The sequence below is a fragment of the Macrobrachium rosenbergii genome, chromosome 10, assembly GCF_040412425.1.
Source record: "Macrobrachium rosenbergii isolate ZJJX-2024 chromosome 10, ASM4041242v1, whole genome shotgun sequence".
NCBI lineage: Eukaryota > Metazoa > Arthropoda > Malacostraca > Decapoda > Palaemonidae > Macrobrachium > Macrobrachium rosenbergii.
This window is the reverse complement of record NC_089750.1, coordinates 35,972,553-35,997,552: the sequence shown is the minus strand read 5'-3', so window position 1 is coordinate 35,997,552 and position 25,000 is coordinate 35,972,553. Positions and strand designations below refer to the sequence as shown.

At 37.6% G+C, this 25,000-nt stretch overlaps 1 protein-coding gene across 3 annotated transcripts in view; it reads left to right on the top strand.

The window, feature by feature from the left end:
- Positions 1-1,963: 1,963 nt before the first annotated feature.
- LOC136842593 (transcription factor Sox-14-like) overlaps positions 1,964-25,000 on the top strand; it is a 150,235-nt gene continuing 127,198 nt past the window's right edge. The window contains exon 1 of one of the 3 annotated variants that reach the window (XM_067110168.1): positions 1,964-3,322. In XM_067110168.1, coding sequence (XP_066966269.1) covers positions 3,030-3,322 — 293 coding nt within the window. In that variant the 5' untranslated portion in view covers positions 1,964-3,029. The remainder of the gene's footprint in view (positions 3,323-25,000) is intronic. The other 2 variants (XM_067110166.1, XM_067110167.1) reach the window with 2 other exon arrangements.

Below are 25,000 nucleotides of genomic sequence, written 5' to 3'. Positions count from 1 at the left end.
TACTTCTACGTACAAATAGATGTACGGATGTGCAAAGTGATTTACGGCACAGTGGGTGTCCTTGCTGTATCTTTGCTTTACCGCCTGATAAATCACTTTCCGCTGTTTTCCTCTTCAGATCTTGAGGTATCAATCATGCCGTGTGAGTTTCACGATAATGATACATCAAGGTATTTAACCTGGTCCTAGTTACTAAACTGGCACCTGTGTTCTTTAGGGGGATTTTAACAATCTTCTCAAAAATTCTCTTGGGTTTTTGTTCAGAATTCCTGGTTCGTTTGGTAGTTTCTTTTTTTTTTTCTCTCTCTCTCTAATCAGGAGTATTTTCTTGCTTATGCTTGATAAGTGTAGATTATATGCTCTCTTTGTTCCATAGCCACTTTATTTCCTATTACTTGATGAAATTCATTTTTACCCTTGGGTAAACATTTACTTTTTTTTATAATTCTAGTAAGAAAAAGAGAAGTCAATTTAAACGGAAACATATATAAATATATATATATATATATATATATATATATATATATATATATATATATATATATGTGTGTGTGTGTGTGTGTGTGTGTGTGTGTGTATTTCCCGTTTAAATTGACTTCTCTATTTCTTACTAAAAATGGACTCCTCATGTCGATTACTTTTCATTCCTTACAAAAAATTCCGTATTACAGTTCATTATAAAATTAGATTTGTGATATTTTGCCCGTTCCATTACTGTTTCCAGCTGTAACTCCCTATAGGCCTATCCTAAGACACGCACTAGAGGAAGGTGATGACAGCTCAACAAACATCTATTAGCAATTTGGACTTGTAGGCTTGATTCTCTCTCTCTGCTCATTCAAGAGGTCGTAGTTTCTTCTTCAGGGGTCTGCTCCCTCCCCGTCTGTCATCTCGTGTTCCTGATCCGATGAATTCGAGATGACTCGTACAATGTGGAAGCACGTTATTCACGGAGGTAATGAAAGTATGCTAAAAGTCTTCCAAATTAATGAAAAATATGATCATTTTCCGTTTATCATTTCAGTTTGATTCTAACTCATTACTGTAGCAGGTAGACTGAAATGATGACGCCCGCTGGGAGAAATGATAGGAAGAAAACTGGCTAACTCTTCTACGAATTTACTGAAGAGTAAACTACGGATGAGCGCAGTCTTACGAAGACGCATTATTTCCGACGGCATTTATTATTTGCCTCTCTCATAATGAAAAACTGGTATACGCCTCCCCTCACATTTATTCACACCCCTCTCCAATACATATCTCCAAACACCTCTTTACAACCTTTCCTCATCTCCCTGCACGCCCATCACCCTCAAATCCACCCACATGCCCCTCCCGCCCTTCCCCAACACTCATACGCTCACAAAAAGCGCTAATGCCCTTGAGTGCGGTTGTTTCTGTCACATGCTGGACTTAATCCTGTTTCCCCCTGGCAGGTCCTGTCAACCAGACATTCACATGATCTTATAGGACCACTTCACCCGGATTACATCGAGATAAAAAGCGAGAAGAAACTTTCCATTTTCCTTCTTCCTCCTCCCATTTGACTGATAAAATCATCCGAGGTGCATTCTAGTATTAGTTGCTTGCATTCCATTGATTAAGAAATAACGTGGTGGTAGGTAGCGAGGGTTTTGGTTGTTATGTTCAAGTGTAGTTGAAGTATTTTTGTGATAGTGTGTTCAGCAACCACCAGATGGCAGTGGCTTCCACGGCAGCTGAAGAGCGCCAGTCTCGCCTCCTGCAAGCTGATGCTACAAAGCGCCAGAACTGTTTTATCGATTCCAAATTCCTCGACGATATTAACATTCAGCGTTTTCTAAATCATGTTTAAATGATGCTATATACCAGTGACATGAATCGAAGCATCTATTTTTCAAATGGATGTTCTAAATAGGGATGAGCATCTCGCTTACTAGAAAAACACTGAGGATCATCTGATCTCATGGAGCAGCAAGGGGGCGGGGCTCGGATATGTAACGAGCGCGATGATTGGCTATTACGTCAAGTGACATCATCTGAATTTCAATATCTCTTTTCAATGTGATTTTTCTCTGACATGCCATTTTTACATTAGGGTATTGGCGCGGCATGAGCAGATTGTTAGAAAGCGGTCTGATACACGCGGGCAAGCATTCATGTGCAGTCTGTCAGAAAGTAGGCTGTCCACACACCCCTGGGCGACCACCACTTAGACTTGTGACTCGCGTGTTACACTCAACCCTTCTACCTCCTCCGTCGGCCTCCTCTCTCTCTTCCTCTCACTCCCTCTCCCTCCCTTCCTCTCTTTCTCTCCGCTGGTGGACAGGAGGAGGCCCTCCTCACTCACTAGCCCTCCACACCCTACTGACCACCTTTCTCATCATTTAGTGACCGATTGCGATTATCTCCAGTACATACACACGCGCTCACTCGCTCGGCCTGAATGATGCCTCGCTCCCCGCTCCCTCTGAAAGGCAAGAACCTCTCGTGGTAGGAAGTGGAAGGAAGACTTAGGAGGAGGAACTTTTGCATGGGATGAGAAGGCGCTGATTTTCTTAGCGCCTGACCAATCTTTTGACCTCCCGAGCTACTGTAAATCGTAGACTGACCGCCAGACCCGCTCCTAGGGTGACACTCGGCCTTAACCCACGTGCTTTTGGTGCTCCTCGAAAATCGGCTACGATACAGAAAGAAAACGGAGAGTGTTCTCTTTGTGAAGTGGCAAACAAATCACGTTGTTCTGAATAACTTGCTGGCAATTTTCTTGCTTATTGTTCATGTCGCGTCATTTCTTCTAAGAATCTTTGCCGTGATGAATGTGGTCCGAGGTCTGCGATTCGCGTGAAGACATCGCCAGAGACATAAGTACTGCCGTGAAAGGAACGTTGAACAGCCTCATCGTCAGCTGACTGATCTCCGGGAGCGGAACTTGCGTTTCTCAGTTCCACCGGAAGCAGTGTGTGCAAGAGAAACCCAGACAACCCTTGAGACGTCACTCAGCGTCACCTCCACCCGGTGGCCGCCCTCAACACGAGCGAGAGACCAAGATGTTCAATCTCTCCGAACTCGGGACCTTGGAGACGGCCTCCATGGCCTCTCCGACGACCTCCCTCACATCCACCTCCGCCTCCAGCACCACCACCACCACCTCCAAGACCGACGATCACGTCAAGAGGCCGATGAATGCCTTCATGGTTTGGTCTCGCATCCAGAGGAGAAAGATCGCGCTCGAGAATCCCAAGATGCACAATTCGGAGATTTCGAAGCGCCTCGGGGCCGAGTGGAAGCTGCTCAACGACAACGAAAAGCGACCTTTCATTGATGAGGCCAAAAGACTAAGGTAAGGAGGTTTCCTTTTTCATCGCACTCAACAGCTGTCAAAAATTGTTGGTGGAGACCTATCAGATACGAAACACTTTTCACCTCATTACCATTAATATCCCTTGACTTTAAGCCTAAGGTATATTTTTGATGTGCACTCAGTCCCTATTGCTATTTAGTCTTTGCACAGGAAGGCAGCTCTTAGAAACTGCTATGTACAAAGCATGTGTCTGGATATTACCAGTTACGCCCACAGTAAACTTATCGTTCTTCAAGTACAAAGTACAAGAGTAGAAATTCAGTTGTTTTTTTTATTGTGCACCACTTTTCAGTTTTTCTATCTTTTTTTTTTTTGCAATTGACGAAACTTTACGGGTATTTATCAACGAATGAGGAAAAGTGACTTAGATGAGAACTTGAGATCTGTCGGTGCGTATCATTTCGAATGATAATGCGTGCAAATTCGATTTGATGCTTTTGGAACGAGGAGAGACACTGATGATTTTCGACCCCTGTTTAAAGATCATCAAACACTAAATCGTAGTCATTAGAACTGGATGCCGTGTTTATTATTCCCGAGCGGGTCCCTATTTCTCAGGCCTTGCACCGCGACTGGAGTTTGTTTCTGGGACATTCTTTGCTCATTTCTCTCCATGGAATCGCTCCACAGTTTCCCCAGTTCTTAAGAAGTGACTGTGAGTGCGGGATGTGGCATACAGTCTTCAGATGCCCGCGCGTAATGTATGACTGTGTACATTTGTGTGCCCCTATTTCTATTTTCATCTTTAAATGGTATTTAGGGAATGCAAGATGCAGCGAGTGTGATTGCTGACCTGTGTAATGCGGAAAATGCCTCGCAGAACAAAATGTAATCGGGTTAAACACAGAATTCACCTCAGCTATCGTTTCTGAAGCTTGAATCACGTTTATAATAGTTGGAGATTCGCCCTCATATATGAATCAGAATAATGACTTGTGACGAAAACAGCTATCATTCTTTAACTAGGTAAAGGACATACATGTCAATATAGTTCTCTCTCTCTCTCTCTCTCTCTCTCTCTCTCTCTCTCTCTCTCTCTCTCTTCTCTCTCTATATATATATATATATATATATATATATATATATATATATATATATATATATATATATATATATATATATATATATATATATATATATATATATATATATATATATATATATTCTCATGATGACGCAGGAAAAGAATGTGTAAAGGGAATACCGCATGTTTATTAAGGTAACTCTTCGTATATTTCTCGAGTTCAGAACGAGCAAGTCTTCTTCTGGGCTGGCCATTAAGGAAATCAAACCGAGCATAAACGAAACATGGCCTCTGTGCAGGCAGGATGCCTCGCAGAGGAAGTGTTGTGGTTAAAATGCTGCTCTAAATTGTGAGCGTCAATATTTGACAGCGGGCGGAGATGAAGCATGTTGCTCGCCTTCTTTCAACGACTGAATCAAAGCAGCTTTGGTTTTTTGTATTTTTTTGTAATATTCATTTGCTATTACATTAAATGACGTTAAATAAAAATGATGGTAACGCATAGTCAGAGTGACTTTAAAACGTTATCCCTATAAATTCCACAAATACTGTATTCAAGACATTACTTTTAATGAGTCATTTAGAACAGCGTTAGGATAGTATTTGCAACAGCATAGGTGAGTGCGCTTCAACTCAGCCCGAGAGCAATCAGATGACTAATCTTTCTGCAAATGTTCTTTTGTATATGGCTAACGACCTCACAAATGGATTCCAGTGAATGAATGGCGGAAAGGAGCGATGGTCGTGATTGTAGCTCAGCTGGCATTGTTAACAGCACACCGTCGTTAGGATCCGTTTTGGTGAAGAACGGCAATGGCGTTATTGTGTTATTATGAATGATCATTGACGTTGCAGTCAATATGCAGTGCGTACGCGGTTATGCGTATTTGCGTGCTGGGCTTAGAATGTTTACGGCTCATGTAATAAAGTCTGACTTTATGAACGTGTTCTGTAGCATTCATATTAACCCTCTTTTGTAGATCTTTGGAAGCTTGCTGTCATTTCTTATCCGTCATGGTGAGCGAACAGCGCATCTGGGGTGCCGTGTAGGCTACTGTTTACTTTCAACGTTACTCTCCAATATGTCTTTACGTTAATAGTTCATTATTTTTTGTGATGTTCAACTAGTAATTTTAAAAGACAGTAAACCTTTTGATACGTCACTCTTCACTGAAAACCCTCATAATTGTGTTTTCCGCGCTGTCTTTGAAAAGCTTTTGTCTCACTTCCCTAAATAGTGATGGCATAAAAGTTTCACGTGAAAATTATCAGAATTTTGCCATTCATAGTAACAGTATACGTATTCTTTGTTTTAATTTTTGAATGAAATGTCTAGGGAAAAATGTAATAGCATTCCACTGTCACCCCAAAATTCCATTCGGTCTAACAGCACCCCTCGATCGGCACCATTTGCCATTGAGCCTTCAAACCACTTTCCCCCTGAATCATAATTGTCTGAAATCGTGGCAGGTAGAATCACGATGCCATATCCTGGGCGGTGAAAACAGTAATCAGGATACTCGCTTGAGTGACTCTCTCTCTCTCTCTCTCTCTCTCTCTCTCTCTCTCTCTCTCTCTTCACGTATTAGGAAAACTAACAATGTAGTTTTGTTTTTATCCCCAATTTTTTCCTCTTTGCTTTATGAAAACTTTTATTCATGCTGTTTAGTGGGGAAAAGTAATTACTGTACATCGCTAATATTTCCGGCAACGTACAGTACATTGAATTTACTGACCAGATCATTTTCATTTCAAGTGCTTGGTGTAACTTATGCAGCTCTTTCTTTCTGCCTCACACAACCCATAGCCAAGGCTGCTGGATTTAGACATGACTTCAGCAGAACGTAGTCTTTTGTGATCTGAGACTTGTATTTGCTTTAATCCGTGGCTTGATGGTCTGTGCATATTTATGTAAGCTACTTTAGCTGCAGCTTTGATTTATACAGAGATCTGCCATCGCGCAATTGATATCCGTCCATCCGAAAACAAGATCATATTCTGCCAAATCGTGCTATCATTTTGTTATTTTCGTTTGCTATTGAATAATTCTTTATCTTTTCTAGCAGTCGCCCACCTCGGTAATGAATATTTTTTGTTTCTACTGCTCTCTCTCTCTCTCTCTCTCTCTCTCTCTCTCTCTCTCTCTCTCTCTCTCTCTCTCTCTCTCTCTCTCTGAGAGTAACCCATCTACTGAACGTGTTCCCCGAAACTGTCTGATTTCACGAGATGTTCAATATATTGTGTATTCTTTTACCTTTATTTATTGGCATATTTCACATCTATTATTATTATTATTATTATTATTATTATTATTATTATTATTATTATTATTATTATTATTACTCATGTGCACTTGTGCCATCATGCGCAATGTTAAGTTCATTCATTCTCTCGAAGACGTCTGAAGGAGTTCCGTAAACGACCTGAAGATGTCAGCGGAGGTGTGAGAGGAATTTCTGCGACAGAGGCGATGAATCCCCTCAGGCTACCATAATTGACTTTAGGTTTTGGTAATCTCAGAATCAACACGGTTATACTTTGAGTTCAAAAAGAAAGCTGAAAGGATCCAGGTCCTCAAAAAATGAAATCCATTTCTTGCCCTTAGAATTTCAAGCGTACAAGTGCAACTTTGAACAATCAGAATCAGAGGAATCATCAAGAAATTATAATTTGTGAGTGAAAAGAGGAAATTAAATATTACTCTTTATAGATGGAAGAGAAATAATTGTAGGTAGCCTTAAGTACAAACAATGGATTTTCTCCGAAGCCTTAAGTAACAGTAGGATTTCCTTGGTTCCATCATTTGTAATATAATTCTCCTTGTAAATAAGTGCTTTGAGAAACGACGATAAGATTATTTCCGGTGCTCCATGATTGATCTTGAGATGTCGATGGATCACAGATTCACAGCGACCAAATGCGATTGTGGAAAGGAGAGGGGGAAGAGGGAAACGGGAATTGAAGAGGATGTGGAAAGGGGATAGGAAGAAGGAAACGGGGATGGCCGGGGATGTTAAAAGTAGATGGGGAAGGGAGAAACGGGAATTGCAGACGTGTGGAAAGATGAGGAAGACGAAAACGGGAAATAAAGAGAATGTGGAAAGGAGATAGGAAAGTGGAAACGGGAATGGCAGAGGATGAAGAAAACATTGAAAGTAGATGGGGAAGGAGGAAACGGGAATTGCGAAGGTAGGCTATGCGAAGGAGAGGGGCTGAGAGGGGAAACTTGAATTGAAGATGATGTTGAAAGAAAATAAGGAAGGAGGAATGGGGATGGCAAAGGATGAAGAAAACGTTGAAAGTAGATGGGGAAGGGGAAATGGAAATTGCGGAGTGTGGGAAGTAGATTGGGAAGAAGGAAACGGGAATTGAAGAGGATGTGGAAAGGAGATAGGAAAGGGGAAACGGGGATGGCAGAGGATGTAGAAAACGTTGGAAGTAGATGGGGAAGGGGGAAACGGGAATTGCAGAAATATGGAAAAAAAAGATGGGGAAGAGGGAAATAGGAATTGAAAGGAGATAGGAAAGATGGCAGAGGATGTAGAAAAAGTTGGAAGTAGATGGGGAAGGGGGAAACGGGAATTGCAGAATTGTGGAAGGAGAGAAGATGGGGAAGAGAAAAACGGGAATTGAAGATTATGTGGAAAGGAGATAGGAAGGGGGAAACGGGGATGGCAGAGGATGCAAAAAACGCTGAGAGTGGTTGGAGAAGGGGAAACGGGAATTGTGGCGGTGTGGAAAGGAGAGGATGAGAGGTAAATGGGAATTGAAGAGGACGTGGAAAGGAGATACAGGAGGGAGGAAATGGGGAAGGCAGAGGGTATAGGAAACGTTGGAAGTAGATGGGGAAGGAGGAAACCGGAATTGCGAATGTATGGAAGGGGGATGGGGAGAAGGAAACAGGAATTGAAGAGGATGTGGAAAGGAGATAGTAAAGGGGAAATGGGAATGGCGAAGGATGAAGGAAATGTTGAATGTAAATGGGGAAGGGTGAAACGGGAATTGCCGAGGTGTGGAAAAGAGAGGAGGGATAGGGAAACGGGAATTGAAGAGGATGTGGCAAGGAAATAGGAAGGGTGAAACGGGATGTCAGAGGACGTAGAAAACGTTGAAAGTAGATGGGGAGGGGGAAACGGGAATTGCGGTGTGGAAAGGAGAGGGGGAAAGGGAAATGGGAGTTGAAGATTATGTGGAATGGAGATAGGGAATGGGGGATACAGGGATGGCAGAGGGTGTAGAAAATGTTGAAAGCAGATGGGGAAGGGTGGAACAACGAGAATTGCGGAGGTGCAGAAGGGCGATGGGGAAGCGAAACGGGAATTGTAGAGGATGTGGAAAGGTGATGGGGACAGGGACAAGAGAGATAGAAGAATAGTACATGTAGAGAAAATGGAGGAAGAAACAGGAATTGTAGAGGATGTGGGAAGGGGATGAGGCAGGGAAAACTGGAATGGTGGAGGGGGAAGTGGAATCCCGGAAGATATGGAGACGTGGTGTGGCGGGGGGAGGGAGTGGAAAGTGATTAGCAGAGGGAGTGTAAGGAGACAGGGGAAGGAGAAACAAGAATTGTTTAGTATGTAGGAAGGAGATAGGCAAAGGAAAACGGGAATAATAGAGACTGTGAAAGTCGATGTGAGAGGATCGAACGGGAATTACGTAGAATAATAGAAAGGAGATAGGGGACAAGGAAACGGGAAATGTGGAGGACTTTGAGGGGATATGGATGAGAGGATCCGGGAATTGCATAGAATGTGTAAAAAGAGAACTGGGGAATTGGAAGTGCAGAGAATAATGAATGGAATAGAGGAACGGGGATGGGAATTGCAGTGGATGCGGAAAGGTGATGGTTTGGGAAGAAACGAGAATTGTACAGCATGGGGATGCGAGTTGGTGGAGAGAGATACGGGAATTGTGCAGATGGGGATAGAAAGTTTTGGAGGGGGATATGGGAATTGTGCGGGATGGGGAAAGGAGTTGGAGGAAGGGGATACAGGAATTTTACAGGATGGAGAAAGGAGTTGGAGGAAGGGGATACAGGAATTTTACAGGATGGGGAAAGGAGTTGGAGGAAGGGGATACAGGAATTTTACAGGATGGGGAAAGGAGTTGAAGGAGGAGGATACAGGAATTTTACAGGATGGGGAAAGGAGTTGGAGGAAGGGGGATACAGGGATGGGGAAAGGAGTTGAAGGAGGAGGATGGGAATTTTACAGGATGGGAAAGGAGTTGGAGGAAGGGGATACAGGAATTTTACAGGATGGGGAAAGGAGTTGGAGGAAGGGGACACAGGAATTTTACAGGATGGGGAAAGGAGTTGAAGGAGGGGGATACAGAAATTTTACAGGATGGGGATGGAGTTGGTGAAGGGGATAAAGGAATTGTGCAGGATGAGAAAATGTTTTCAAGGAGGTTACGGTAAGGAGATGGAGAAGCCTGAAACTGGAATTTCAGAGGATGTGGAAAGGAAGTGTTGAAGGAGGACACGGGAATTGTGGAGGACGTGGAAAGGAGACGGAGGAGAGGAGGGAGATAACTATTGATTTCTTCCTTGCCACTGTATGAATATGGTTTGTTGTAAATATTACTGTAAGTGCAGTCTAAATACTATTTCTGAAGCCATAAATAGTTATGAAAGTCCCATAGTGCGTGCTTGTCGTCATTAGTATTCATTTGTCAGTCGTCCTATTATTTACGCTATATTTCATTATAATGGTCTAAGACCTGCGCTCATGAATAGAGAGAGAGTCTACGTATCACTATTGAATTGGTTAAGAACGCCAGTTTTTTTATCACAAACAGTCTCCTGTTCCGTTATAAGATTTAAATTCGATATTCTGTAACATTGTTGCTCAAGTTGCATTGTAGTTATTGTTCGCAAATCAGTAATTGAATCGGATTTTTTTACGTAGGAGAATCATTTGCAGAATCAAGAGGAGGATGACTGTCCTTTTCTCCTCCGATGGTGCGAGTAACTGAGACTGAGCCTCTTATACCCATTGAGAAAACCAGAAGCTCTCGTAAAACATAAAATACTTTTTAAGTTCTATCTGATAATTCTAGAATAAAAGCAGGTAGTAAGAGTTAGACCAGCTAAACTTCATGCCTAATCCAATCAGTGAATGTCGCTCACAACTGGCTGCGCATGCTCAAGCTTTCTTTAGAGTAATTTTAGTTAAATTTTACCTAATTTTCCCCTTCATTTTCTTTTTAGGTACTTTTTAGCAACTGAGTTCGATGCGATCTGTTTCCCAAAAACATGAAAGATACCAGTTGGGTTGCTCGTGAGTGTTTGATTCAACTTTTTAAGTCTACAAAACTATAGACCTGGAAGACTTTTTATAAGTATGTTTATCCTCGTTGCCACGTGTTTCAGTGGCCAATATATCTTAGATGGCTTTACATATTTTGTCGTTGACTGTTGTTACATTTCACTAGATTGAAATTCCCGATATCTCAATTATTATCGACATAAATTTAGAGAATAAACGTATATTGCAATACTTTTGTTTAAGAAAATTTTCTCTCTCTGGATTTTGCGGTTAAGTTAAAAAGTTAAGTATACCTTAGTTTAACCAGACCAATGAGCTGATTAACAGCTCTCCTAGGGCTGACCCGAAGGATTAGACTTATTTTACGTTGCTAAGGACCGATTGGTTACCTAGCAACGGGGCCTACAGCTTATTGTGGAATCCGAATCACATTATACCGAGAAATTAATTTCTAACACCAGAAATAAATTCCTCTTATTCTTCAGTGGCCGGCCGGAGAATCGAACGCGGGCCTAGGCGAATGCTAGGCGAGTACGATATCGATCCATCCAATGAAGAACTGGATTTTATGGTAAAACAGGTTAACAGTTGATGGAGATGTTTTCTCACCACTCAAAATGACCTGCTCTAATAGTTACCCAATAGAATACGCAACTAGCTGTCCATCCCATGAAAGCTTGCCTACAACACAGTACTGCACCTTTTTTATTTTATTTTTTTTTTAAAGCTGAGTGAGGTATTGCGACTTGAGAAAAATATCTTACAACCAATCACTCCACACTCGCTTATTTTGAAGCCCATTGATACCTACTGCCCTTTGCTAACAAAGACTGATGAATTCCTTGTTTTCGACTACTGCGTTTTTAGGCCTTGTGTTAGGTGGAGACTAAGGATTTTGAATTTGTGTACAATGGTTACTGGTACACCTCTTTTGACCGGTCGTGATATAGACATCATAAGGGAAATCCATTTGACGCGGAATATTTTTGTTTTGGTTTTTTCCTCTTATCAGTTTCCGAAGATTGCCTTTCAAATGTTTACTTTATATCATGGACTAATCGCCAAGTTACAAATACCAGTTTTTCATTTTGTGTACTAGCTTATATAAGCACCTCGCATCACGAACACCAGTTAACTAGGAAAGATTTTCCTGTAGGTGAAACAAACATTTATGTGTGTATGTGTGTGCAAGAGAGAGAGAGAGAGAGAGAGAGAGAGAGAGTGGTATAATACACCCATAATTAGGCATATTTGTTCGTACTGCTTTCGATAATGTTAATTTTATCGCATTCTTCTGTTATTCTCTCTGCATGACAAATGAGCCTCGCCTTTGCATGTTGCTCCCTGGTCCACAAAAATATCAAGCAATTTTTTGATATAACACTAATTCATGTGTAAATGTATATACAGATCTACAGTATGTTATTTGAAAAGTATTAGAAAGCTAACCACGATTGGGACCATGGGCAGCATTCTATTAGTTCCGCCTGGATATGGGTGTCAAGTAGATTTCACAGGAGATGGCCTATCTGTTCGACACGAGCTTGAAGAAATTCTAGAAACTTTCGCTGTACCAAATACCCGGTAATGTTTTTACTGCAGGTCTGAGAGGCATCCGCAACCCATGAAGCAAAAGCTCTTAGTCCATCCAAGATACAAAGCAAGTTCGATTTGTGTTGTGTGTGGCATCTTGATTATCTCAGTACTGACCTAAAACCTTCTCATTTTGGACAAGGCCCCAGTTTTCTTTGTCTTGCTGTTGTCATTCCATGAACGGTCCCACGTTCTCAGGTCTTGTATCTGCGCTGCGCACTTTTCAGATGGTACTGAATGAACATCCTTCACACAAAAGATTAATAAATTAAACCTAACTTTCCTTGAAAAAGATGGCGTTCTCTGCCGTTCTTTTGAAAAGTGATTGGGCGCTGGACTTTCCTTCCTTGCGATTTACTCTTCAAGCCTAATGGTTTTTATTCTCGTCGTACTGTACCTGTGAGCAAAATTACTGCTGTAGACATTAATGTTGACTTAATGTCGACTTGGTCTTCTTATTTATTCTAATTAATGGAGAAAATAATCTTCCCTTTTGATGAAATTCATTAAGCTTTTTTATGTTTCTCAAATTAAACAACAAAATGGTTTACACCAAAGTTTCGCGAACAGTTGCTGATTATTTAAATTAAGTTTTTAAATAGCAGCATTAATCGAAGATAATTTGCGATCCAGACTTTCTCCGGAAACATTTAGTCTGTTTGCCTTACCATTTCAGAAGTGCCTAAGAAGTAGATAGATGATCCTCTCAGCGCTATCGCAGTCTTCATTACTGATTATTGGATAGTTAATTTACTTTCATGTAATTTCCACTTAGAAGATGTAATTCATTACCGGATAGTGATTCTTCACTATAAGGAAATCTGACTGCAGTCATACCATGCGAATGCAAAGACCATTTTATTCATCAGGCAGAATTATTCTCCTCCAATGTGTAACACAGAAGTTTGTCGCCTGGGTACATCATCGAGGGAAGGTCAAAATCCAAGTTTCTCCTCCCCTTTGGAAATAACCATTGTAGTCGACACCCCAATCGATTTCTAACCTTCTCGTATTGTTTGTGACCCTTTGCCTGCCCCATTGAGATCTTGGCCATCAATAACCGACCAAAGTTGCACTCACGACTTCTTTTCTTTTGCAAGTATTGATCCTAAAAAAATTGAATTAATGGCATGTTTTATCTTCTCCGTTACTGATTGATGGCTTGGAAGACTGTTTGCTAATTTCCGACTATTCATTCTTTGGGGAGCTGGCGAATATGGTCATGATTTCCATAATTGCATTGTCTGTGCATTAGCAAGAAATCAGTCAAAAATCGATGGTCAAAAGTTTACAAGAGGCTGAGTATTTCACAGCCGGTTACATGTTCGCTTATAATTTCCATACAAATACTGTACGTGTCATTCCGAATTTGTTCTTAAGGGTGACTTATTTGTGCTTTGTACATTAATGAAGGATTTCTAAGGTGAATGACCACCATGAATGAATCTCGATAAATTTTTCGTTTTTCCATTCATTTTTATGATATCCTCACACGCCACAGGATACAGAGCGTTTTGAGGTTCATTTTTTATGTCTTGCTTGCATGATAGTATTTCTGCGGCTTACACGTTTATATTCATACTTGTAATTATATGTATGGACATATGATTGGCACACGAAAGCCTACGCGCACACGCACGCACCCAATCATTAGTGAAAGCGCGTGGTACTGAAATTCTGTCTGGTATTTTCCTGTAGCATTGGCTATTTGCATATATTATATATTTGTATATATATATATATATATATATATATATATATATATATATATACATACATTGATAAAAGGGGACGCTCCTTCTAACTGGTATGGTCTCAGAGAGAAAAGAACACAGCAGTGTCATGACAGCTGAGCTGCATTCATTCAAACTGCTGAATCACGGCTGATCCACCTGTAGAGAAGAAGTAAACGTTAACAAACGCTTCGCTTAGGTACACAGAGGGCTCCTCAGCATCGCGTCAAACTTTCCAACATTGTCTGCGCCATTTACTTCCGTATGACACGTAATCTCGTGCCTCCTGGGGATTAGGACCTTCCTTTCCAATTCCTCTTCCATCTCATCTGTTCATCACTTTCCAGGTCTTCTATTCCTTCACCTGGATATCAGTAAACTATGGTGGGTCACAGCAGGACTCGAAAAAGGGCAAGGAGTGAACAACTTACCACAGAAGAATTGCAAAGAAACCACAAAGTTAACGCCTTCTAGAGCCATACCCCGCTAGTAGAGAAACCATGAAGTTAAATTTATATATATATATATATATATATATATATATATATATATATATATATATATATATATATATATATATATATATATATATATATATATATATATATGTGTGTGTGTGTGTGTGTGTGTGTGTGTGTGTGTACATATAAATATTTATCGCATAATATAATGATATAAGTTCCATATAACATACTGCACTTTCAGCGCGTCATAACCCTAAAGAATTGTAGTGGGTGTCACCTTATAGGGTCAATTTTATCTCCATGCTGATAACGCAGTGCCGTAAGTCGAGCGGACGGGAGCTTTCTTTGCAGACGCGATTGATAAGGAGACATTACTTTGAAAATGCAGAAGTGGTTCTTCTAATTTGCCTGGCAACATAAATCTCCATTGCACCACAGATGTCACATCACAGCGTGATCATTATCGAATACAGAATTATGAGGCGGCAGAAACAGGCGGGTGATCACTGGTGTCTGAGGACTGAGGCACTGATCAAAAGAGCAGTTCCAGATTTATCAGTTTTACTAAAAAGCAGAAAGCAGGTACGACTTTCAACCTACTTCTCCTTGAAGTATCTATCTGTGCGATATACTGAAGTAACAAAAGCATAAGAATTCTAAAAATTCACTTAAGATAGTTTGATGAGGCACAGTCTGTACGCCTATCCTTGACTGAAATACACTGTTATTATTACTGGTAAAGATTTCCAGTTATATTGTACCAAAATATCAATATATATATATATATATATATATATATATATATATATATATATATATATATATATATATATATATATATATATATATATATATATATATATATATATGTACTAAAAATTATTATTACTGATTCTGTTGACCAAAGCAATGAAACAGGTATCTGGCACTTACCGACTACAGAACTTAAACCAGCAGAGAAGGGTATGGGGCTATAGTCGGTTAAGTGCCAGATACCTGTTTCATTGCATTGGTCAACAGAATCCAGTAATAATAATTTGTAATAACATATATATATATTATATATATATATATATATATATATATATATATATATATATATATATATATATATATATATATATATATATATATATATATATATATATAATATATATATATATATATATATATATATATATATATATATATTTATATATATATATATATATATATTGATATATTGATATAATATAACTGGTAATCTTTACCAGTAATAATAACAGTGTATTTCAGTCAAAGGATAGGTGTACAGACTGTGCCTCGCCAAACTATCTTAAGTGAATTTTGTAGAATTCTTATGCTTTGTTACTTCAGTATATCGCACAGATAGATACTTCAAGGAGAAGTAGGTTGAAAGTCGTACCTGCTTTCTGCTTTTAGTAAAACTGATAAATCTGGAACTGCTCTTGATCAGTGCCTCAGTCCCTCAGACACCAGTGATCACTCCGCCTGTTTCAAGCCGCTCATAATTCTGTATTCGATAATGATCACGCTGTGATGTGACATCTGTGGTGCAATGGAGATTTATGTTGCCAGGCAAATTAGGAAGAACCACTTCTGCATTTTCAAAGTAATGTCTCCTTATCAATCGCGTCTGCAAAGAAAGCTCCCGTCCGCTCGACTTACGGCACTGCGTTATCAGCATGGCGATATAATTGACCCTATAAAGTGACACCCACTGCAATTCTTTGGGGTTATGACGCGCTGAAAGTACAGTATGTTATATGGAACTTCTATCATTATGTTATGTGACAAATCACAAGGCTGATGAGCGGTGCTTCGAACCCCCTACTCACTCTGCATCATTCACCTCAATCTCACATGTGCTGTCACGCTTCTTGGATCTATTGAAGGCGCTTCATTTCCAACAAGTCTTTCACCTGACTATCCAACACTCTTGGCCTTCCTCTCCTCCTCCCTCCCTCCCTCCCTACCAACACTTCCGAATTATTCAGTTTTCACTAACCTATCGTCATGCATCCCTTATCCATGGTATACAGGAGATGGGAAGAACAGGCAACATGAGAGAGAAAAAGGAAAAAGAGGACAAGTGATAAATTAGAAAAGTGAAGAAAAGCGAAAACTTAGGGAAAATAAAAGATTGTTTTGAAGGGAAGCAAATACAGAGAAAAAGATTAATTAGGAAACGGGACTTAGAATACATACACACACACATATATATTACATATATATGTAAATATACATTATATATATACATATATAAATGTATATACATATATATACATATGTTTAATGTGTGTGCTTTGTAATAGCCGTGAAGCCTCTTAACTTCTTAATTTCCTCAAACTTTTTGGGATATGCTTACTACTATAAAGCCTTGAATCCGAAATGAAGACATCGCATCTTTTTTTGGGATGGGATCCGAATTCGCACGCAATAGTTTGTGGTGAGGTTAAACTAAATCACTTGGTTCGGCTTCAAGTTTTTCCAGTGACATGCGTATCCAAAATATGAGAAGAAATCGAGAAGAAAATTAGGTCATTATGGCTACTGTAAATACATGCATATATATCTCGTTAAGTGAACAGTGGCCTCTGCATACTCGTATATGGGATCTTAGAGGGACACCATAATTCGGCCTCCCTCCTAGAAAATCTGTTATGCCTTTTCTTACTTAAGCCACCTTCTCTAAGCAGGGAAGGCATTATAAATATAATATATATATATTATATATATATATATATATATATATATATATATATATATATATATATATATATATATATATATATATATATATATATATATATATATATATATATATATATATATATATATATGTAGAATCTACTGGTCACTTTTACCAGACACATATGTAATTCTAATAGCCACAATGCCCTCTTAACTTCTCGAATTCTTCGCACTTTTTTGGATATGCTTGTACCTCCTTGTGATTATGGTGACGCGGGTTCGTTTCCCGCCACCGGCCATCACAGTCTCTTCAATTTCTTGCGCTTGAATCTTACGGCTTTGTAGTTACAAGCATATCCAAAAAAGCGCGAAGAATTCGAGAAGTTAAGAGGGCATTGTGGCTATTAGAATTACACACACACACACACACACATATATATATATATATATATATATATATATATATATTATATATATATATATATATATATATATATACGTTTGTGTGTGTGTATGTATTTATGTATATAGTATATATATATATATATATATATATATATATATATATATATATATATATATATATATATTATATGTGTGTGTGTGTATGCATTTATGTATGCACAGTATATATATATATATATATATATATATATATATATATATATATATATATATATATATATATATATATATAACTGCCTTCAGTTCAAACGTAAAAAGCTGGAAAGTGCTTTAGATAAGTGTTAATGGTTTAGAAATTATATCATGTAGTAAAGCGCTGTCAGTTTGCAAGCTTGCGGAAGTGGGTAAAGTGAGTGTGTCCAGAAATACCGATGGCAGCGAGGAGGAAAGAATTCTCACCAAATGTCTTCTCTCCAAATGGGGTGCACTTGTGTTCGACTCCTGATCGTTGCTTTGAAAATACAGTTCGTATGTCTGGGATGTTAAAGTAATTGATGGGGTATGCACTGACTGCAAATTATTCGCTCTTTTTTTGTAGTAATGAAATCAAACGTTCTGGTACATGGAATAAAACCATTGCTTTTTGCATCTTTTTCTGACTTACGAACCCACTGAAAATCTCCAAGTTCAAAGGACTAATGTAAATAAGTAAAGGTACTGAATCGTTTCGTTTCTCCCAGACTGCAAAGGTTTCCCAACCCTTATTAGTAATTCACTTGTTTATGTTAATGGTGAGGATGGAGTTGCCTTGTGGCTACATAAATATAACACATTCTGGCATCTTCTTTAGCAAAAAAAAAAACTCCTTTGGCTGTTCTTAAAAGAATCACTTAATTCCGTTACCTTGCGCTTTACATTACATTAGTCTATGGTATGCTTTTACATATTATGGCATAGTATACGTGATTAGTGTTGCAGTGCATTTCAAAATAATTTCCGCAATTGGTGTCAGACAGACTGATGATTATTGTCTCACGCTAGAAAGGTGCTGCGTTCGTCCGAATTCGTGAAAATAAGCCCTGTCGCAGTGACGTGACTGGTGAAAGCACAATAGAAAAACAGATGCATAAATTTCATTTCCCAGTCATCTTATTGATCTGAAATCTCATTTTCCCGATATTTTCATTCGTTAGATTGTTGAAGAGCAATCATTTCATTTTAGTTTCTCATTGAGGGAAACAGAGTTTATTTGACGAGAGAATGGCATTGGTGGAAGCAGCCGCAGTTCTTTTGGAGGCTGTTGGCTGGGCTGTGACAGAAGCGGAGTGTTATCAGCCCTCACTAAATAACACAGCAAAAGATAACGTGAAAGTAGGAGGAAACCAAATGGGGGAGGGGAAGGGAGGGGCTGCGGAGGGAGGGAAGAACAAAAGTGATGGACAGGGAGACAAAGATGAAAGGAAATTGCAGGGGGGAGGTGGAGGTAATGTGAGAGAAAGGTAAAGCAGGCGAAAGGAGAAGAATGAAAAATTCCAGGTAACGAGAAAAGCCATAAATGCCAGATGACTACAAGGAAGGCAGTTGTCAGCAGCCTTCATAAATTTTAAAGGGAAAATATTAATAGCGTCTCTGTGACTATGCCTTACTGTATACGTCTCTGAGACTGTGCCTTACTGTATACGTCTCTGAGACTGTGCCTTACTGTATACGTCTCTGAGACTGTGCCTTACTGTATACGTCTCTGAGACTGTGCCTTACTGTATACGTCTCTGAGTACAGGCGCCCTGTGATCTGAGCTGATGTAGCAGTTGTTCATGCTCCAAGTCCTCCTTCCACTTTACCGAAGAGCAGTTTTCGTTTATCCACATCCATCCATTCAATAATGTTAGAAGTCCTGATCGCTTAAGCCTATCTTCTTTCGAGAAACAAAGCAAAAATTATGGTGGTATCTTTCCCTGACACTTCATATATATAAATCATCAAGATTATTTATATATACTTTAGTTTCGTTGCCAAAACAATCATCAGACATTCATTTACCTTCAGTCCACCTTTGTAATTTTGACTCCAGGGGTGCTAATCTTAAGGAAAACTTTTTACAGATATTTTCCCATTTCTGGTGAACATTTTGTTTGTTTGCCAAGAGCCTTTCAGCAGTTTCTTTCGACTTTCGTCGTTTCTTGTGCTTGTTTTTATTTCCGTTTGATATTCATCCTGCAAAACAAAAACAGTAGAGTTCAGCGGTAAAATAAAAAAAAAAAAAAAAAACGTTAAACACAAAAGTATGATACATTTTTTTCGCGATTTTCTGTTATATTGTATATCATATCTGATATCCCTCTCTACGTAGTCCTATATGCCTGAGGTATTTCCAAGTTGTTCAGTAATTTTCCATTTCACTTTGAGTTTTCTATAACTCACCGTATGAGTGTTTCGTGCATACAGCTATAAATCATCGCATGTCCTTGTATCTGGTTCAATTTCAGATAAGAATCTTTCTGAGAAAAATATAGATTGGACTAGTTTTCTTGTAGCCATCTTCATCATCATTAATACTGGAGAGTTGGGTAATTGATTATACAGGAGGTCAGTGCCATATGTTCACTATTACTCTTCATAGGAGTAAGAATCATTTGTAATATTCTTTGAATGATTTCTTTTATTCTTTGAAAGATTTATTTTTATCTATTTCTAATCATGCACACAAGCATATATATATATATATATATATATATATATATATATATATATATATATATATATATATATATATATATATATATATATATAGTATATATATATATATATATATATATATATATATATATATATATATATATATATATATAAATAAAAGTTAAGTATATCTTACTTTAACCAGACCACTGAGCTGATTAACAGCTCTCCTAGGGCTGGCCCGAAGGATTAGGTTTATTTTTACGTGGCTAAGAACCAGTTGGTTACCTAGCAGCGGGACCTACAGCTTATTGTGGAATCCGAACCACATTATAGCGAGAAATGAATTTCTATCACCAGAAACAAATTCCTCTTGTTCTTCACTGGCCGGTCGGAGATTCGAACTCGAGACCAACAGACTGGTAGCTGAGAACGGAACCCGCTCACCTAGCGAGGAACTTATATATATATATATATATATATATATATATATATATATATATATATATATATATATATATATATATATATATATATAAATGTGTGTGCATGATTAGAAATAGATAAAAAAATCGTTCAAAGAATGTTACAAATGATTCTTGCTCCCTATGAAGAGTAATAGTGAACATATGGCACTATCCTCCTGTGTAATCAATTACCCAAGTTAAACAATCTTTAATCTAAATTTTCCCGTCTTATTGAAGCCTAATACGAGTAATATGAGTATACATAAACTAAAATTGTATGGCTGTTTTTACATATATGCATACATACACACACACACACACACACACACACACACACACATATATATATATATATATATATATATATATATATATATATATATATATATATATATATATATATATATATATATATATATATATATATATATATATATATAAAAATAGCCATATATATGTATACTATATTAGTATATATATATAAGACATATTTATATATATGATGTGTGTATGTATGCATATATGTAAAAAAGACTAGCCATACAATTTTATATACAGTTATGTATACTCATATTATATATATATATATATATATCAATAAGATATATAAAGTTTACTCATTCAGGTACCTGAAGAAGGCTGTCCATGTCTTCTAAAAGCTTGTACTTTGTAAAACTTAAAGACTCTTGAAACTATCTATATATATATTATATATATGTACAGTATATTTATATATTATATATTATATATATATATAAATATATATATATATATATATATATATATATATATAATGTATAAATAAATATATAAATATATAAATAAATATATATATATAATGTAAAAATATAAACACTGGAAACGTGGTGCGAGGCCTTTCGACGCTATGTCCTTTACTTAGCAGACATAGCGTCGAAAGGCCTCGCAGCACTCCAGTGTTTCCGTTTCCATCGTGGATTTTATCTTTATTTATATATTCATCACGTTCCATATTTTCGTGATTCAGTTATACATATATATGTATATATATTCATCTGTGTATGTATGTGTGCTTAAAATCACCAGAACACGTGATTTGCATAAGCAGACGTACCAAACGGAAAAAACGAAGTACTGGATATAAATCCTGACCAGTTTTATCTTTTGTATTTCGAAGGTATCTTCAAAAGGAAGGATATCAATCCTTTTGAGTATATAAGAAACACTAAAGAAGAAATCGGTCAGATTTGTACGCATTGTTTCACTATTTCTTTTGGTACATATATATATATATATATATATATATATATATATATATATATATATATATATATATATATATATATATATATATATATATATATATATATATATATATATATATATATATATATACATATATGTGTGTGCATAAAAAGTATATATACATACACTCACACACGCTCATATATATGTATATAAATACATATATACATGCACGTACAGATTCACATTTTATTTGTGTGTGTGTATACTTTTACAGGATAAATTCTGCAATATATGATATTATCAATATACCTCTCGAAGGTGGTAGTACCGTCAGTGCACCTCACATGTTACACTGTAGGCATTACTAAAAGGTGTAAGTAGCGTCCCTTCGGCCCATGACTGCACCCACAGTTTAGCCTTTAACTTCTATACCTGCTGCCATTCTCCAGTTTTGCTGTCCAACCTCTTTAACTACTACCTCTTAGTGCAACTGCGGTTTTCTCCCAGTTCCACTTTTAGATCGCTGTACTTCATTTCCCTTATTTCGTAGATCTCTTTATCTCGCTTTCCACCCAGATCACCTCCCGCTTTCCACATTCTTCACCATTGCATGGCCGACCCTGCCTAGTGCTTGGCTTGGCAGCCAAAATCTCATCAGATCTACATATATATATATATGTCTATCTGTCTGATATGCATATATATATATATATATATATATATATATATATATATATATATATATATATATATATATATATATACATATATATAGTATATATATACATATATATATATATATATATATATATATATATATATATATATATATATATATATATATATATATATATATTTATATATATATATTTATATGCATGTGTATTATGTTCTCATATGTGTGTGTGAGTATCTTTAACTTCTCTCAAAATGTTCTGGGTGAAATAACGATTTCTATGATCGTATATGTGTTTTTGGAATATTTTTGATCATCTTCCCTTCCACACCCGCGTGTAAAATGTTGATTTTTATTACTTCTGGGGGACATTGCTGATTTATTGGTTCATTCCTGCGGTTCCTATAAAACTCTTCCCATTGTAGATCTGCCAGATGCAGGTATTGAAGTAATTCCTCTTAAATGTTTCCATGAGATTACTCTTAGACCTCGAACTGCGCATACACTTGTAATCAAAACTATTTAGACAGGTTATACGGATGAATTTGATTGTAATCAAAACTATTTAGACAGGTTATACGGATGAATTTGAATCCCCATTTTAGCATCAAAAAGAGCAATGAAGCACTATGGAAAACCAACAGTGAGGCTGTTTCATTATTTTTGTAAACTGAAAACAACAAATAACTGATAATATAATTATGAGGTGTGCTACTTCCTTGCAAGGAAGAAAATGGGTCTATATATTTTTGATGCCTTCATGAACGGATCGAATTAAGTCTCAGCTAGACAAAAATAAAAACAAAATTTCTCCATCACAAGATGAGTACCGGGTCAGCGCAATAACTATACATATAAGCCGAATTCCTTTGTATACTTGCTGCTTAGAATTAGAAATGATTAACGGAGAATAAAAAGATAGATCAAAATTATTCGAAGCAGTCTGATACAGCCTCGCTGTCTTTTCACAGTTACATTTTCATCGTTAACTCAATCGGAATTCTTTCACAAAGGGACCTAGGCTATGTCACTGAAAAACTTCTCAGGAGTCAGCCACTAATGATGATGGCCTGTAGTCTACTTGGCGGTCTCTCAGTCCCTACGAAATCAGTATGTTGTGTAAATGACATTTGCATTTTTTGTCAACTTTAATTATTTAAAATGATGCGGAGAGTCATTTCTGCCAAACTCACCAATTTTGTCTTTTTTTTTTTTAATCATTTCTCCAGTTGAGGACAAAATACACTATACAGTACTTGATCTAAGGTATTGTACAAGTGCTGACTGCAAAAATTACTGGCCAGTCTGCAGCATTCCGGTGCCGTCTCAGGTTGTTGAAAGGCTGATCTTAAGACCTTACTTCCCACTTGCCGATATGCCTACAGGAAAATTAGTTACGCATGATAGATAATGTCCTTTTTACCAAATAGTTACATCCAGCCAGATATAAGACCAGACCAGCTCAAACTGATTTTACTGGATCCTTGGATTTGAGTCTTATGTATACTGTACAGAGGGCAGATTAAGCGCATCAGTAGAGTAGTATGAGGCTCTGCTACGGTAAAACTAAGACTGCCGATTAGCCGATCTCGCTCCGTGCTCCCGTTCCGGTATCTGTTTTGGGTAGAGAACACTTTGCGGTCAATGGTTTTAATCTTTGACGGTTACGGGGTTAACTTCGGCTCGAAGCCTTCTTTTTCACAAGCATTTAAAAATCTTCGATCAAATGATGCTAGAAAACAAGGCCTTGTTCGTTATGCTTCTTGTATCCAAAAACATGGTAGTATTAATGCAACATGCTATAGATCATCTGTTATGTTCTTAGAGGCATAATATTCGTCTGGCTCTGTTTTTTTATAAGCGTATATTTTTCTGTTAAATGGAAATCTTACTCTCTTACTCTCTTACCTGATATGGGTTCAAAGGAAGAGTTTTTATTCATTTTCGTTCAGAAGTCAAGGTCATTTAGGTTATTAGATATGTTCATTATATAAGTATATATATATATATATATATATATGTTCATTATATATATATATATATATATATATATATATATATATATATATATATGTATACAGTATATTATTATACATACACATACATACATATATATATATATATATATATATATATATATATATATATATATATATATATATATAGTTAAAAGTCCTCCTGGGCCTCTGTAGACTCATAGGGCAGGCACTGATCTGTTTCTTAGGCCGACAGCCAGTGGGGAACAGGTCCGTATGCCTATGACACATGGCTAGTGTGTCGCTAGGCCCACTGTTTAACTCCGCACTCCGAGGGCTGGTACCTATTCTCCTACTGAACTTTTTGGGTTTTTTTCCTTTCGGACCACTAGGTTGACTGGCTGCCGGATTTTTGCAGTGGCGCAATCCGAGCTTTCAGTGAGTGGCAGGATT